The following is a 16,920-nucleotide window of genomic DNA, read 5'->3' as shown; positions in this document are numbered from 1 at the left end:
CACGTCCTATTTTTGATCGTAGCATAAAAAAGTTGAATCGAATATCGAATAAGTTATCGTGTAGCTAAAGTGTAATAAATGCGCGCTACGGCCTCATTCCGTTCGAGCTGCATCTTTATTGGCTCATGTGGTCAGCCATCCTATGGTGGCGGAGTGATACAGCTGTAGAAGGCAGGTGCGCGCGCATTGAGGAACTACTTTCAGCGCGTTAAGCGAACAATAGGGATCCCAGAAGTGTTTCGGACGCGGTCGTGTTCGTATATGGTTGCCGCATGCTTTTTTCTCGTATTGCCTCGCGTGAACGTGTACACATTTTTGTTGGACGTATCGGAGGTGACATAGATTTCGGACGATGTGCGTGGTCAAGTGACGGTACGCGGATTTTATACTGAAGTGCACCGAAGTGTTGGTTGTTTCTAGTGTGTGCGCCCGGGTCCCGATGAGTGTGTGTCTACTCGATGTGTGTGGATAAAATTCACGGCATCATGTTGCCACAGCGAAAATTGGATTACGCATCGATGGCGTGTTTTCTTCTGCCTCTGCTCATCCTTGTTTTCTTTCCTGCGGTGTCCGGTAAGTGTAATATCACATTTTATTCGAGGACATTACGCGCACTTCGGTCAGGAGTCGGTTTGAAGTCATTGTTCCCCACATGTCGCTGCTAGGCAACAGGTCACGAAACAACGCCGAGCGCCGGCGCGTTAGACGCTTGCTCTTAACTGACATTCGGCATATTTTTCAAACGTGTCCTCCGTGAAACGTGTTATAAAACGTTTGATCAACGAGGTCAAACCGTTGAAAGATTAACGAACGATTTCGTTCGTATAATTAGTATTCCGAAGCGATGTCGGACATTGCCGTGCTTGCTTTCAATTACTACCTGTCTCAAAAATATTGACCGTGTCAGTGGTTGTAGTACTCTCCCTTCTCTCTTGCTGCTCGACGCCTCTTTATTTCTCCAAACGAATATTTGTCAATAATTTCTTCCTTTTCATTTTGTTTTTGTCTTTTATACGCGCATGCAGGATACTAGCATTAAAAAAAAAACATACTAATACTATTATTTTTACCCATGAGATTAAAATTCTCATTCTATGTACATGTGAAAATTGAATTATTTTCTTATTTATTGCTATCTAAAAAGAAACTTATTTCAGTACTTTATATATTCTTCACGTATGTATATGTGTATGTTAGCTTGCTCGAATACACGTGGTTAGTGGTTATGTTACTGTCACAGTGGTGCTCAATTTCCATACCACCGATAAGAGTGTACTTTAAAGTTGCTAGTCCCTGAGGGACAGGTGCCCAACCCCGCTTTCCAGGAAACGAGTCTTCCTTCCCTTGTGTGCGCGTAAACATCCGATGTATCGCGTTCCCGTTTCTTTTCATTCTTTTCTTGCAAACGACAGTTTTCATTTTCCCTTATATACGACAATTTTTGGCCTAAAAACTTTTGCTTGTTATCGTCTTATTTTTATACCGCTAATTCCGCTATACCGCTAGTTGATATTTTTATAAACCCAAGTACCAAAGCAATGGAACGTAAGCAGAAATCTTGTATACGTATATGTGCATTTCGTATATATATATATATATATATATATATTTTGCACCTCTAAATTTCCTATATGTATGTACAGTGGTATGAAAAAAGTTGTCGCAACTTCTCATTATGTTACAACAAATAAAGGAATAAAAAACATGTAGGTATATAGAGGGCCTTCTCATGTACAATTCAATTAATTATTAAGTATATTAAATATATCCGAGCACAGAAAGGACTCTATTCCTTAAAGACTCGATTAAATAAATATTGCGGCAGTTGTTCGTAGTTAACAAAGTGAAAAACAGTATTGGCAAATGACTCGACGCCATATTGGAAACGATGCCATATTGGCGGGTAGCTCGTTGTCAGTTCTATTTGATTTTTCAAACAGGCTGATCCTCTACGATACGGTGGAAGTAAGAAGTAATATACAGCAACAAATAATAAAAGTACTTAGTACACATATATACATATTTCCTTATTTATCGGGACACGACGAGAAATTGCGAAAATTTGTTTACATCACTGTATATAAATACAGAAACATACGTATATTTTGTAAGTTAGGCACCCACAAATGAGAAAGTAAATCATTTTTCGCAAAGTATGTATGTACATTCTCGTTGGATCTAACGTAATATAGATACATATTACGATACAAATAACAATACTAATAAATGTAAATAACACTATTAGTTTAACATTAGCGTTAAATGTAATCATGCATATTTAATATTTGAATAATTGAATAATACAATTGAGTAAGAAGAGTACAAGTTATATATGTTGATTATATATATGATACGTTGATAAGAAACTTGTAGCTTATGTGGCTAAGAAGGACGATATCGGATTTTGCAATGTAAGATTTTATCGAGTTTCAAGTTAATATAATTCGCATAAAAATGCAATAAAATTAGTAATAATACTCGTATCTAGAATAAAATGTAAACAATGCAGAGTAGTTTAAGATCTTTCGGACGTTCCTCATAGTGAATTTTCATTTTCACTTTTCTGTACCGCGTAAATCTGTGTAGGCGATGACGTAAGACTGTCTTAGGCCTTAGTACAGTACATACTTAGGCGGGAAGAACGTGCGGTCGGTACAGGGCAATCGACCAAAGAAAGTTGGTAAAACCGAATAGTAGGCGACACGCAGACAAATGCAAACTCCGATCATTCGACACTGTTGCATAACAAATTCCATTTTATACCTTCCTTAACCTCTATACACAAAGGTGAATTCTTCGGTATCATTTTGCATTAAAATACGTTATTTTGATCGAATACATATTTCACATTTCTTTTCCGCTGTTAATCTTACAATTAGCTATTATGCTAGCAATTGTCGGAGATAATCGATACGAATTAACGCGAATCGATTTTTCGAAATTTTAACCTTGACGCGATTTTTATTCGAGACGTTGCATCTATCGGGTAAAAAAGAAAAAAGAGAGAATAATAAAGGATTTGATATCACGGGATTACGTTCTGGAACGTTCTCCGATCGAGACAAGTTGGCAGTCGCTTCCGAGAGCGTACCGAGGACCTCGCCTCGAGTCTGTTACTTGGCGTTGAGATATTCTGAATGCGGCATGGCGGCAGTTCTGCAGACTATCCCCGCCGTTCTTATGTTCTCAGGCTTTCTCTTCTCTCTCTCCTTAGGAAACGATTCGCCCCGGACTTGACGTGCTTTCACACAAAACCATGCGCGCGTCGTCCCTGCGCCAATTCACTTTCGCGAGCCTAACTCGCAATTGATAGGTTAACATTTTGCTCCTTCTTAAAAATTCAATTCAAACGAACGAATAGTTTATAATATAGAAGGTTTTTGAATCAAGTAAAACGGAGATTGTGTTAATATTATATTTTATATTCGGTGTGTAGAAAATTAGAAACATGTCCCAATTGTTCTGTCACGTTCTGCACCGATGATGTATAATATTATACATCGTACATTATACGATAACATAAATTCTCCTAAATAAGAGCTTGCTCAATGAAATAAATAATAATTTGAAAATGTTCATCGGTAGGGGTTTGAATTATGACACTAATGAAATAATTATCAAAAATATAATCGTATTAGGTAAGTTAATAAATCACTCTAGTAAATAGCTTTCTTGGCTTTGTTTGTCGAGTCTGGGGAACTTGGCTCAGGAAAATATTATCCATTTGTTAAGGTAAAAATTGCTATCATATGCTTTCATTGCCTATTATATCTTATTTTCTAATTGTTGTCGTTTGAAACGTCTCTATCATTTAAATTATATTTATAGATTATATTCAAATTATACTAACGCAATATTTATTATTTCGAAATATAATTGATATCTCTTTATTTACTTAAGCATGATGTATAGGTATTTTCTATCTGTAGAAGAGCATCTCGTATTAAAATCGTTAGTGCTACGCAATAATATAAAATATCACGTAGCGTTCTTGTCATTTCGCTCGTTGTCAGAATACAGAATACAGAATACAGAATACAGAATTCTGATGAAAGAAGACAATTCTAATTACGTACTTGTAGCGTACTATACATATAACGTGGCTGCAAGTCGTAAGATCCTTTAAAATTTTCGACAGTCGTTGCGATTAAGATTTTCAATGTCGGTATTCGGCTCTTCTATATCGTATATAGAATAGTTACTAGAGATAGCCGAAATCAGGCACGGCTTAGAATGCGACGTGCGATCGACCTGCAACCGGTTCCTCGTTCCCTTTCATCGATTCAGGGGCCACACGAGCCTTCCGTGCACACGTGCACATATGCACACATGCAACTTGAGATACGCGTGTACGATGATACTAAAGTCCGCCAAGCGTCTTTTCTACCGTTCACTCGGTTAGATTAGGACTTAAGGACATTCGTCAAGAAACGTGGAAATTTGACGATCCTGTGATAAAAACCTGACTGATTTCGTTCTTGCAAAAATTGCAACGTTAATTTACCCCCGGCAAGGACGTCGTCGTTCGGTTTGATCCACGATAATTCATGCATGTGCGATTGTCGTTAACGATTTCACTGTTGACGAAACCGGATTGGTGCCCAATCAGGTTTTCCACGAGCTACCAAAGACCGCACGAATCACGCGTGTTTTTCGAATGGCTGGATATCGGATACCGATAATTTTTCCTCCTGTTCTCCGATCGTTCCGTTTTCTCCTTTAAGTCGAGGCAGGACATTGAAGAAAGACGATAGATAGTCGGTATCTCGCGGCATCTGTTAACTAAAAGGGCAAGATCTCTGCCTGTACGTCGCTTACACCGACCTAGCCTATACGCCACGCGGACATTTGCATTCGTCTTAACCTCCGTATCGTCCCTTTTCTCCTTGTTGTTGACGCATAGCGTAAAACCGCATAATTAAGGTCTTTGGCTACCGTACGTCTATCCGTTCTTTCCGTCCTTTCCGTTTCTCTCTGCCAGTTACGTGGACGTTCGGAGATCCGTGCTGTTGCTCGGTATCGTGCAAGAATCGAGGATTGTGCCGTCAGTCAATGGCAGGACAGCCACGAGCCCTTATAAAGCACCAAAGGATCTATCCTGCGTGGCAGTATGTAGATTTCCAAGAAGCTCGACTCACAGGAAAAGGAATTTTTCGATGGATAGGAAGCACAGGAAGGATCTCTGTACGCGGTTGATCAGAAATCTATGTTCGATAGCGTCTAGTTGGATCGAGCGCGATACAAGTTTTCACAGAATTGCCGATATTAAGAATTTATCGCTATTTTAAGAGTTCTCGTGATGATATTTTGAAGCATTTTGGCCGAACGAGTTACAGTCAGTCGTCGATCAGTTATCAACCAGTTATCAACGAATTATCAGCGATCTAATTAACGAGTCATTAGTCGGATCCTATTTTACGACTTGTACACTGTCTTAGCGAATCGGTTAGTACGAGCGTCTTCGCCAACATTATCCGTATACTAATTTATCATTTTAAATATATTCGACGGTTTCAACAACGAGCAATCTCGTCCATTAAACCTCACCGACCAACCATCCTCTACACACAAACCTCTACAATCGTATTATTTCATACGTATTATTATTACATTAGGTATTATGGTACAATAGAATTTCCAAAGGATTTGTCTTATTTCAATCATTTTCCAGAATACTTGTGCCTTATCCTTCGTTCAGAGACACAATACCGACGACGATGCTATCAGTATTTTGCAATCTAACGACGAACGAAAAGTTATTCAACTACTTGCAACTTTCTCACAAGTATTAAACGCGTGCTCCCTCCGAAGAGAAATACGCTTTAATTCGCTATCGTTCCCGACAATCTTTCGCGGCCAGTGATAGACAAGCGAAACTGTTGCGACCCGGGGCGGGAAAAAAGGTGAGAGCGAAAAGTAGCGACTGTTTTCGTGGTGAGAAGACCACCGCGAAGCTGTTTTCTTACAGTGACACGTGGAAATGGTTTCACGCAGGCGGATTCGAATTAGCCTAAAGCGATTATTTCCCGCGGCACGAGCACGGACAGTGATTCTTGTTATGTATTTCTTCGTCGCGTTGCATCGATATGCCGATTTTTCCCAAGACGAGCGACATCAGCATCGCGAATATACGCGAAAGGCTCGCTCTACGTTAGGTCAATGCGATCGTATCTATTAATCATTCGATTCCTTTTCTCCGTCTCCCTCTTTCCACTCTTTCTCTACGGGCATAAGAGCGTACCGTGTACTGTGTACACTGTACACTGTCGCTCTTTCTCCTGATAAATGGCAATGAGCGCCACGGTAATGCGAATGCTTTACACGAGGCTAATCGCCGGCTGACTAATAACTTTTCCGCTGGTGAACGTTCATGGGAACCTGTTTATACAAACTTGCTGAATTTTCCTATTTTCAGAAACTCGCGTAAAAACTTTCAAGTAGGTGCCGTTTTTCTAGCATCGCAACACTTACCAGGAAAACTGTCTCTTTATTTCTTTGATATCTTGATATCCACGTTTCGTTGATGTTACTAGTTTGTAAAATTTCATCGGCATCGATCTCTTAATATCCCATAAATCCCACAAATAATATTATAGTATCTAATGAAACGAAGAAATATTTTATTTATCAGTGAGTTTTTAAAAGGTTAAAGAAAATTGATCGAAAGACAGGGCTAGTTGTGAAATGTTTCGCAATTGCGTATCGATAGTTTTCCATGCAATTCGACCAACGAATGCACGTATATTCTACGTTATCCGCAGTAAGAGATTCGTAGGTAAATGGTATTACAACGTTACAATTAACGTTGTGGAACGTTGGCTTGATTCATTTTTCACATCGTCAGCGAGCCTTACCTTGTATCTGAAAGCAAGAAGAACCTCCTCGTAGACACGCTTGTTGATTCGTATTACATGCTCGCAAGACGGAACAATCGAAAGCCACGATTGCAAAGCTAACGTTCCATTAAAACGAATCGACTTTATTCTTTCGGTACTGTATAATGTATAATGTAATTCCGAATTGCAACGTGTTTTATGCGTTGTTTCCTTGCTTCGAATCATCGTGACCAAGTTGTAGCGCGGTGAAAATTTTCCGAAAATTACCATTCTCTCCAGGTTTACGTATAATCGTAACGCGAGCAACAATCTCCCGCCTGCCGCTAGTCGAAAGTGAGAAACGGCGTTCTTATCGAATCGCAGCGCACTCGCTGCGAACCCGGCTCCAACTTGTTCGCGTGAGTGCAGCCGAACGTCGCGTCCCGCCGCTTAGTCGTATTCTTATTCTTTTCGTTTCTCGTATCAGTGTGCTGCGTATGCGTGTGCAGTCGATAAATATTCGTTTGCGTGCGCGCCACCGTCGAGATTGGTGGATGCCGCGCGACGAGTTATCAACCACCTTCGCTTCCACAAACAACTAACTGATCGCTTGTCACCTTTCCTGCAGTTTCACGTTGATTGGCTGTGTTTTGTTATTAATGATTGATGGACCCGCGATAATCCGTTCTCTTTGGTTGCTTTCCATTTAATAGATCGTTATTGAATCGTAAAAAACTTCGCGGATAGATATTAATGTTGCATTAATTAACTCAGGGGTGTGTCTTTTTTTTCAAGAAAAGCGATTCCTCTCTTTTCGTCCTCGTCCATAAAAGCTATAAAAGTCATAAAAACCCCACGAAAACGTGACTTTCTTATTTAACATGCACGTTCATATATCTATACAGTCCCATTGTGTAATGGTCCTTGAAGCAACATCCAGCAGCAGCTGGTCGACGGTCTCCCACGCCCTGCTACCAAACGGCACGAGTCCTTGCAGGATTCCCAGGATTTACCATGCTCGTGTCGAAGTAATTTGTTCAATTTTTTTTTTTATCGCTGTGATCATGATAATAATCATCGTTTTACAGTTGTGGTGCTAACGTTCTGTTTTCGTTAATATTATTCCGAGCACTTTCTTCATCCTACGGAAATTCTAATTACGACGACGTATCACACGATGATAGAAAATCTCTCTTCAACGAAACAACTAGAAAATTTCACCTCGTTTTCGCAAAGTCTTTATAATCCGTCGCGCGAGTGTTTTACGTTTCATGCGCGTTTCACCAGTCTATACGTAGTTTAACATGTATACGTATATCGGAACGCGAATGAGTGGAACCATAGCTTCAAAGCAATGGAAGATAGATAGATGGAATAATTTTTCGTGCAATATTGTTGCATCTGCGTTTGGTTCGCAGCTATGACTCTAGTGGCAGTAAGTAAACGCGCACGATTGTCGCACATCTAGTTATGGGCATTATTACTTTGTCGCTGCGTTCGGTAACGTTGTGTACCCGCTGCGACGGTGCGCGACAAAATGTCTATACATGTACATACATACATACGTATGACTATTTTTATAGAGACTCATTGGTCAACATGCCACTCGTGCGTTTCTTTTACTTGAAATAATTAACAGGTGGTCGTAATGGAATCGTTGATTTTCGATTAGTTTGGCGTCTTGTGTTTCGCTTTACTATCTTATTAAATCCTCCTTTCATTCTTTGTTATCGTGGCGAAGACTGCGCAAATGGATAACCTTTGAATTCGCCTATCAACGATCATACACGTAATTACATCGATAGGAGCACGTTACGCCGTTTGATCGCAACACCGCTTGCTAACGCGTCGAACCGTGTAAAAGCATTCTTCGCTGTATACACACAGTACAAAGGATTTATAGCGGAGATGTTCGAAGCGTAAGATCGATAAATTAAAGATTGCGAACTCGTTATCAATCTTCGTGTATGGAAATTTCAATCGTAATTCAATTACAAAATACTATAATTCTTTTTTTGCGTAGGCCACGATTATTTTGTATCAAGGAGTACAGTATTGTTCAACAATGTTGTAATTTATTACGTAGGTATAGTTAAAAAAATATTATTTTCATTTTTACAAGCGTATTTTTACTTCTGCGTATATATGTAGCAAATTCTCTTCGGATTCTTCGGCAAATTTGCACCGGATTTTGGCAAATGTAAAATTGCAAGTAACAAATAGGGAAATTAACGTTGCCGTGCGAACCGATTTTCGTGATATTCACATTTCGCAGATTGGTCCAAGTTTCTCCAATTCTTGTAGGCTGACCTTTAAAAAGTCCATGCCCACTTTTACCAAATTTGTGTACTTGTCGATTAGAGCGGTTCTTTCCGATTGCCTGAAAGATCGTGGCTCGTCAATTAGCATAGTGTATATGCTCGTTTTCACTCCAAATCGGATTGGTTGACTTCTTAAAATGGCACGATCCTTGATGAATCTTTCCTTGTAGAATAGTTCGGTCCGCCATGTTGTACCTAAAAATATGTAAAACTTGTTTGTTTAGTTTCTTTGATAATGCGATTCAGTTATTACAGTTCAATTGTTGGAGATAACACAATTCGAATATGTTGCATTTGCTGCTACTTAATACGAAACGATTAAGATTTTCTTTCAACGATATCGATAATAATGTATAATGTATTCTTTTACCGTCACCCGAATAAGTTACTTTACGACTTCAATTTACTCGTTATCCATTCGCTGAACAAGATGTTTTCGTCTTTCATCCGTTAGATAAGAAAGTTTAATTCACTGTGCCAATATAACTATTTTGCAAAATGTTATGCCTATAGACGTTAAAACATGGCAAGAATTATTGCGACAACCAATCGAATCATAACGATAATACGTTTAACGATGAAATCATATTTATTTCGTTCATATCTCGATAATAGAGTAGTTTCATACGGAATATTCATTTAATTAAAATAAACACGAACGACTAAGCGTTTCTCTAGTAGGTACTTGAAACGGGATCATTGGTAGAATCAACGGGATCGTTGAACAAATTTTGCATTTGGAGCAATCGTTGTACGTTCGAGTTCGAGTTTTACCCCCCTTTAGGAACCCTGTTTGTCCGTTTCGAGCTTACCGGGACCTTTGTATTTTGTACCATTATCGATTGCCAGGTGCGTTTCTGATAGGTCTCCGAGCGTGACGGAACGCATAGGGAAAGGCTGGTGTTTTGTTTTCGCGGTGAACGGTACGCATGTTCCTAGTAAGAAGTTTGCAAACGTAACTTTATATCGAAATTTAAATATTTTTCTAAAAATTTTGCTTTTCGTCAGTCACAACGATTATCACCATCGTCGTCATCGTGCTTTCCTCACATTTCCTATCGCTAAACTTTATTTTTACCTATATCGGCCACTACATGTTGCACTAAAGTTATTACGAAAATAAAGGTACTAGATACAGCATTAAACAAAATTAAAATTAAGAGCGTTATATTTTACGACATATGTTACATTGAAAACGAGATCCTTTCATTCATCGGAGAAGAAGAAACGAAGGGATATGGTTATCCATCGCAATTCTTAAAAAGCAAGTCTCTGGATTCCTCCTGTACAGATTCTTCGAGTTCCCAAGAGAACTTTAAACAGTGCACTTTTTATCGTTAGATGCAGAATGCGGGATCTTTGTACGTCAGTATTTCAATTTCAGTGCATACCTACGCGCTTGTATCGCATCCATTCCAATGCCGCATTTATTTCTCACAACGCGTGTTTTATCATCGATCCCTTGCATCCCGTTTTAGCGTAATACGAAAGCCGTTTTCTTCGCGCCAATATGGATCGTGGTGTTTCAAATGCCGCACGGTAAAAAATTATCGTGGCTGAAAAAACGCAACTTCCCTTTCGAGAAACTTCTTCGAGAATAAGACAAACAAATTACACGCAGCAAATCATTGCTTTATTCGCTTTGATATATCATTTTAGGTGTACAAGTAAACTCGGTCAAATAAACCTATATAAACAATAAGCCTACTATCACGGCAATAAACATAAAGGAAAGGAATATGTGATTTGTGATTTTCTGCTCGATTCGAAGTTATACGTCGATTCCATATAAGAAGCAAAGAAATGTTTTCGCACTTTACTACCGGGAAGAAACGATAGAAATGGTTTATTTATACAGATTGCGTAACCTTTCACCAACATTGGACGGCAAGTGAAATAATACGATAAGAGGGAGGACACGCATCGCGAATAATTGTTCGTGTCGTTTATTTTATTTGATCGTTCGTTTCTTCTCGTTCATCGATTTATAAGTTGCAACGAGCGGCAATAAGCGACGATCGTTTACGATGTGTTCGGTGAAACAGTAAAGAGAAATCGGTATACAATTTAGATGCTGTGAATCGTGCCGTTCGGTGACAAGGTGAAGTATTTTTCTCCATTTCTTGTTCTCGTTATTTTGATAATTTGTGCCCTTCTCGTTATTTCCAACCGTTCTGTTTGCCACGTATATGGCCATCGACGAATTATTGCGCTGACTGGCGCATTCCCGATGGGTGCACCAGACGATGCTCTACAAAAACGAAGCTGAATACCATCGGCAGAGAATACCTCAGCGTCCTGGCAACGGCAGGTGCGAGGTACGAAGGTAGCGAACGACGTTTTCACCATGACTCGTTCCTTCGGATAACGCGCGCATACTTTGATATTCGATATAAGAAGGTAGAGAGATAGGCGTACGAGAATGAACTGCTGAGATTGCATTAAACTCGTAGATGCGTCGAATAATGCTTAATGTATTGTCATGGTCGTCGTCGTTGTCGTTTAAAATGTTCGATGATAGAACGTCATTTGAACAAAATTTTATCTGTATTTTTTACTTATTTTTTCACATAGGATCACCCTCCCACATTGACCATTACTACTCGACAGTTACAGGACACCCCGTATTCTGTATCTTCTTTACGTAGAGTTATCGATTCGAATAACTGTTATTCTTAGAATCGAAGCTCGTAAGAACACGAGTATATTTACGAGGCGTTGATATTCGGTATCATTGGTTCTTCATCAAGAAATAATATAAGCAAGAGACTCGATAAAGCAATCGGAGAAGAAGATACGCCTCGTGTCGTGGTTTCTACGTGGCTTTGTACTGGATTTAAGCGAATGTGGAACGCGACACCCCGTACAAACTTTTGAGGAGTTCACTCGCAGGAGACGACACCTCTGAAACGTTATATTTTATCAGATACTTCCTCACGGTACAAATCATTTTTAAAACTTGCAACGGAATAAATTTCTGGGCAGACCGTTATAACGTCTTAACGAAGATAATTCCATCTTCGCGTTAATAAATCCTCAACTTAGCTACAAATTCGCAAAATATCCGAAAAAATTGTAGAAAACGTATATGATAAAAAGTACTGTTCGGTTGGTTTTCTCGACACCTCGCGAGCTTTTCGTAAAGTACGGCACACGGGTTTGCTAGTCAAGAGCAAGCAAAGAGCATCTTTCCCATCCTTCTTACCTCCTTTCGAAATCTAATAATCTAATAATCTAATACGCTCTGGTGATCCACAAGGAAGCGTGCTGAGCCCAGTGCCTTACCACCACTTAAGCCACTCTCTTTACCACCGCGATCAACCGACAAAGGACGATACGATATTTCTAACATATCTAGACTGACGACACAGCGATATTAGCCTTCGACGTTAATCCAGACAAAGTGTCGGAAAAATTACGATAAAACCTCGACGAAATCGCGATCTAGTTGAAAACATGGAGAATGAAGAAGCCAATGCCGCCAAGCGAGTATATATTACGATAGTCAGTTTAAAAAGCACATCAAGAAAAGAAGACAATAGCTGGACGAAAAATATAGAAATTTACGGAGGCCTATCGGCAAAAATCACGTTATTATTATTATACGAAATGATTTTGAGACCAATCTGGATATATCGTTACCCTATATGGGCAATGGTATATGAGTCAAATTTAACGATTACCGAAAGATGACGCAGGTCAACAAAGAAACTAGAATATTGCCTGTTGGGAAAGAAATAGTACGTATTTGCAGACGCTATTATGATATTCCTAATGAAGAATACAGATCGATGTAGATGTCACTTCTTAGATCTACCAACTAAGTCTAATTAAAATAACAAGTTAACATATAAATAACGTGTAATACTATATAAAAAGTGTCGCGTGCCGTATATCAAAATTGATGCTTAATGTCTTTACTCGATAGATTGCGCAGAATCGACAGAAGAAGTGAAAAAAAAGAATTCTCAACTTGTTTATTCACAATCCGAGTCCAAGTATTCGCCGAAGAGAAATTCGCTGGATAGCTGGTAACGTTGCTCAGTCCTTGCTCTTTCTCTCGTGTCGGTACAATTGCTCGCTGTCTTTATTCGTATACATATGGACATTTAGATCGTACGGCTCTCGGTGTCTGCCGGTCACGAGCAGACGAAAGAATCGTCGAGCGCTTAATCGTGCGTTGGTATTTGGGGTCAACGAGACAACAGATGGACGGAGAACAGCAACAGAACGGACAAAGATGGGAAGAAAGATCCCAATGGCGCGCATCATGTTGATCCAAGTACACACATACGCAGGTATCGATTCTTGACCACCTCTATGTTGGATCGACGTGTTCTTCGTACCGATACCTTTCTCTCGCGCTTCGTCTTTCTTCTTCTTCTTCTCCAAGTACCGGTATCTTCTTTGCTCCTCGATCTTCGAGCGCTTTCCCGTGATAATAACGATCCGTTCGAGTCCTTTATTGCCGATGCTCCTTCGTGTCACTTGGCTTCGAGATTCGTTTTCCTGTTCGTTGCCCGAACAAGTACTTATCTGCCGTTTTGTTTTTAGTCGATCGAGCCTACCTATTCGTCTTTCTTAATCTTCTTACTAGAAACAAATTAATGTTAGAAACTGCAGCTTCTCTATAACAGCCGCGTCAGCAGGAATCTATGGGTCTTCGTGCGGCCTAAAGTTTACCCCTAGCTCCTGACATTCTCCTATGAATTGTTGGATCATATACCCCATAGCTACGGCCTATAGGTACGAATACAGATACGTTTCTTCTATATAGGATGTCGGTAGGTTACGCGTATTTATTCGTAACGTATGCCGTCTGAAACCCAGCATCGACTCTATTATTGCGAAGCAAGGACACCACCAGGATACTAAGTATGCGTAATGGCTGCGAAATATACCTTATACCAACTTAGAAGCACCCTTTTCTAGCTCGAGATATTCTCTTCTTCCTCCATCTTCTGCCTCTTATTCACGGCTAACGACGCAAATGACGATGATTTGCTATATTCTGCAGAGTTTTTTGCCTATGGTTAAGTTAAGAAGCAGGCAACTGTGACTATTGTGACCGTAAATTGCGTTACGCTAATTGTAAGAGTTCATCGATCTCTTTCAGCGATGGAATTTATTAGCGAGTCGAAGAATATTACTACCGCGCATGATGTAGCTTATTTAAAATTTCATCTCTACTTTGATTCACCGCGATTGATTTTACCGCATACTTGATTAATGGCGGTTTGTACGGTTTATGGAAGTTTGTCGTAAGTCTCGTAAATGGAAAACGAAGATGGCAACGTTGATTGACAATCGTTAAAGCGATCCCTATTTTACCATCGATGATATAATTCTATACCGAGCGTTTGCTCCCGACTTTGAAATGCCTCAGTCAGCGAACCTGAAATCTATACCGTAAAATAATAATCGTAAAGCAACATTTTCAATTTAACGAAGACCTGGTTGCTTCCAGAAAATTACCGTACCTATGTTCTTCTGTAACGTTACAACGTTACAACGTTACAACGCATTGCTGCCCAGCTTCGTATCCCTTGTAACGCGAGTCTCGTAGTACGCCGCAGATTCGCTCGATGTCGTATAAATTATAAGAAAATAAAATTCAAATATTTAATCGTTCACCTGACGAACAGCATCTAAACTAGTTAAAAAGCTATTTCACTTTCCATTTCGGTAAAATCTTTTATCGATAATCGAGCAAAATTCATGGAAGGGGCGAAGGTACGAGTTACTGCTTTAATAAATTTTCATTTCAATCGATTATTTCGTCTTGCATAAGTACGCGTTAAGTAGATTTATAAAAGATACGCTTGACGAATAAATCAAATTTCGCGCTCTATCTCGCGAATCGTCATCGGAAATTAGCCTCACTTCACGAGAATACAAAACCATGTTATTATAAAAGCTATATGTATAATTATTCGATATAAATAAGAGACATTGGTTGAGAAACACTGGTAAGCGTTGGTATTTAATAGGTAGGGCGGTATGAGGGCTGTTACGCAGGCAGGCTCCCCTAGTTTCCGGTGTCAGCGATGCACTCTAGCCTTCGTGCTGCGGTTCCTTTCTAGCCTCAACGCACGTATTTCAATCACACGCGAGGTCTTCGTCTGCATCCATTTGACCATTTGCTCTCTTCCGTATAGTCGAAAGATAATATTCTTTCCTGCCGTCATCCGGTAACCTGACATATTACGTACGTACGTGTTACGAATGTGTGCATACATCGCCTTTTGTATTTACGCGTGCATTTGATGCATTCGGGCTTCCTAAGAAATTTCTTATTAAGGGTTAGGCGAGATTCGTCCTGTGTTATCCGTCCGATTAACTTCTAACAGCAATTTGCCTTTGAGAAGAAGAAAAAGAACTTTGTTAAAAAAAAAGCGCATTCTTATCCTCGTACATTATTCGACGGTATCTATAGTTTATAAGGATCGTTGAGTAAATAGAAGGGATTAGTTTCTGAACGAGGATCTGGAAAAATTCACGAACTCGATTCGAGTGTGGGAGGACGAGAATTGCGGCGAGCAACGAGAAGCATCTGCACGCGGAGGACAGTAGCACGAGCTTAAGGAGATAAGATTCGCGAAGATGAAACCGGATAACCTACCTTCCCTTTTTACAAAGTTCCTCTCACCAACAGAGCAAACCAATTTCAAGCCAAGGGTCCACCCATTGTACTGCAGGGCATATCCTGCTTGAGATACATTACCTGACGTGTATAGTCTTGCTACGCTACGACGAGGTTAGAGCGCAAAAGAGCAGACACTTGGAATTGCGTTTGTTCAGCATTAGAGAAAACTACTTCTTACGTCGGATATTTTTCCATATATCCTTGACTTCGATATCTTTGCTCCGACGATGCTCCGGTCAACGAAATTTATGTGCAATCTCGTGTGCCTAGCTTTATCGCTGAAACGTACGATCTTTAATTCCAGGGGAAGAGAACACGTTCTCGGTCGCGTTGCTTTGGAAACGAAGCGCATGCTATTGTTGCGCGCGTAATCTCTCGACATAGTCCAAGTTGAGGTTACGCTTGCATAATAGCACGTCGGTAGATCGTTACGAACGAAATGGCCGGAGCCGTGTCATCCTCTCTACGGTTCATGTCACTTTGCTACGTGACCGGAATTCCAAGCAGCTCGACGATGCTCGATGAACGGCGTCCAGTACAGCGTATCGAGTTCTATCAGTCGTTTCAAAAACCGTAAACTTCCTTTTTCTGTTGATCGCGAAGCGGATTCTTTTCCGGGTCACGAGGGGTTAACTCGATGAGTAAAAACCCTTCGCTCGTAGGTTTCATGATTTATCGCGCGATTCGATAAAATATTATTATTAATAACACCTTTTACCATACTTTCGCTATTTCGTCGAGTGTGTTTTCCTTTTCTCTTTTCTTTCTTCTTTTTTTTTTTTTTTTCGTTTTCGGTTGTTACATTCTTTAGAAATACGATATTGTTACGTAGAATGCATTTGACATGGAAAAGAAACAAACTCGTGTGTCTCAGCATCGCGTAACTGTACTTTCACTCTACAAATTTTCCAAGATATTGTACATACTTTTAACGCTCCATCGACTCCGAATTGCGAATTGCGTTTGTTCTTGTGTACTGCAATCTGTAAGTATCGAGCGTTTATTATTAGACGCCTGTACTTACTTTATATCAATTGCTCGAAATAAAAGAACGTGATCGAAGCAGAATGATGGCAAGCGTGCACTAGGAATATAGGATATGTTAATTGTATAATAATTTTTCAAAGATATAGTGAAC

General features: G+C 39.8%; 1 protein-coding gene across 1 annotated transcript in view; it reads left to right on the top strand.

The window, feature by feature from the left end:
• Window positions 1-244: 244 nt before the first annotated feature.
• Window positions 245-16,920, top strand: part of LOC117205937 (neurogenic locus Notch protein) — a 182,838-nt gene continuing 166,162 nt past the window's right edge. The window contains exon 1 of the mRNA XM_033444800.1: window positions 245-573. Coding sequence (XP_033300691.1) covers window positions 459-573 — 115 coding nt within the window. The 5' untranslated portion in view covers window positions 245-458. The remainder of the gene's footprint in view (window positions 574-16,920) is intronic.

The sequence above is a fragment of the Bombus bifarius genome, unplaced genomic scaffold (assembly GCF_011952205.1).
Source record: "Bombus bifarius isolate JDL3187 unplaced genomic scaffold, Bbif_JDL3187 scf7180000007996, whole genome shotgun sequence".
Lineage (NCBI taxonomy): Eukaryota > Metazoa > Arthropoda > Insecta > Hymenoptera > Apidae > Bombus > Bombus bifarius.
The sequence above is the reverse complement of the archived record's forward strand: the minus strand, read 5'-3'. Positions and strand labels throughout refer to the sequence as shown.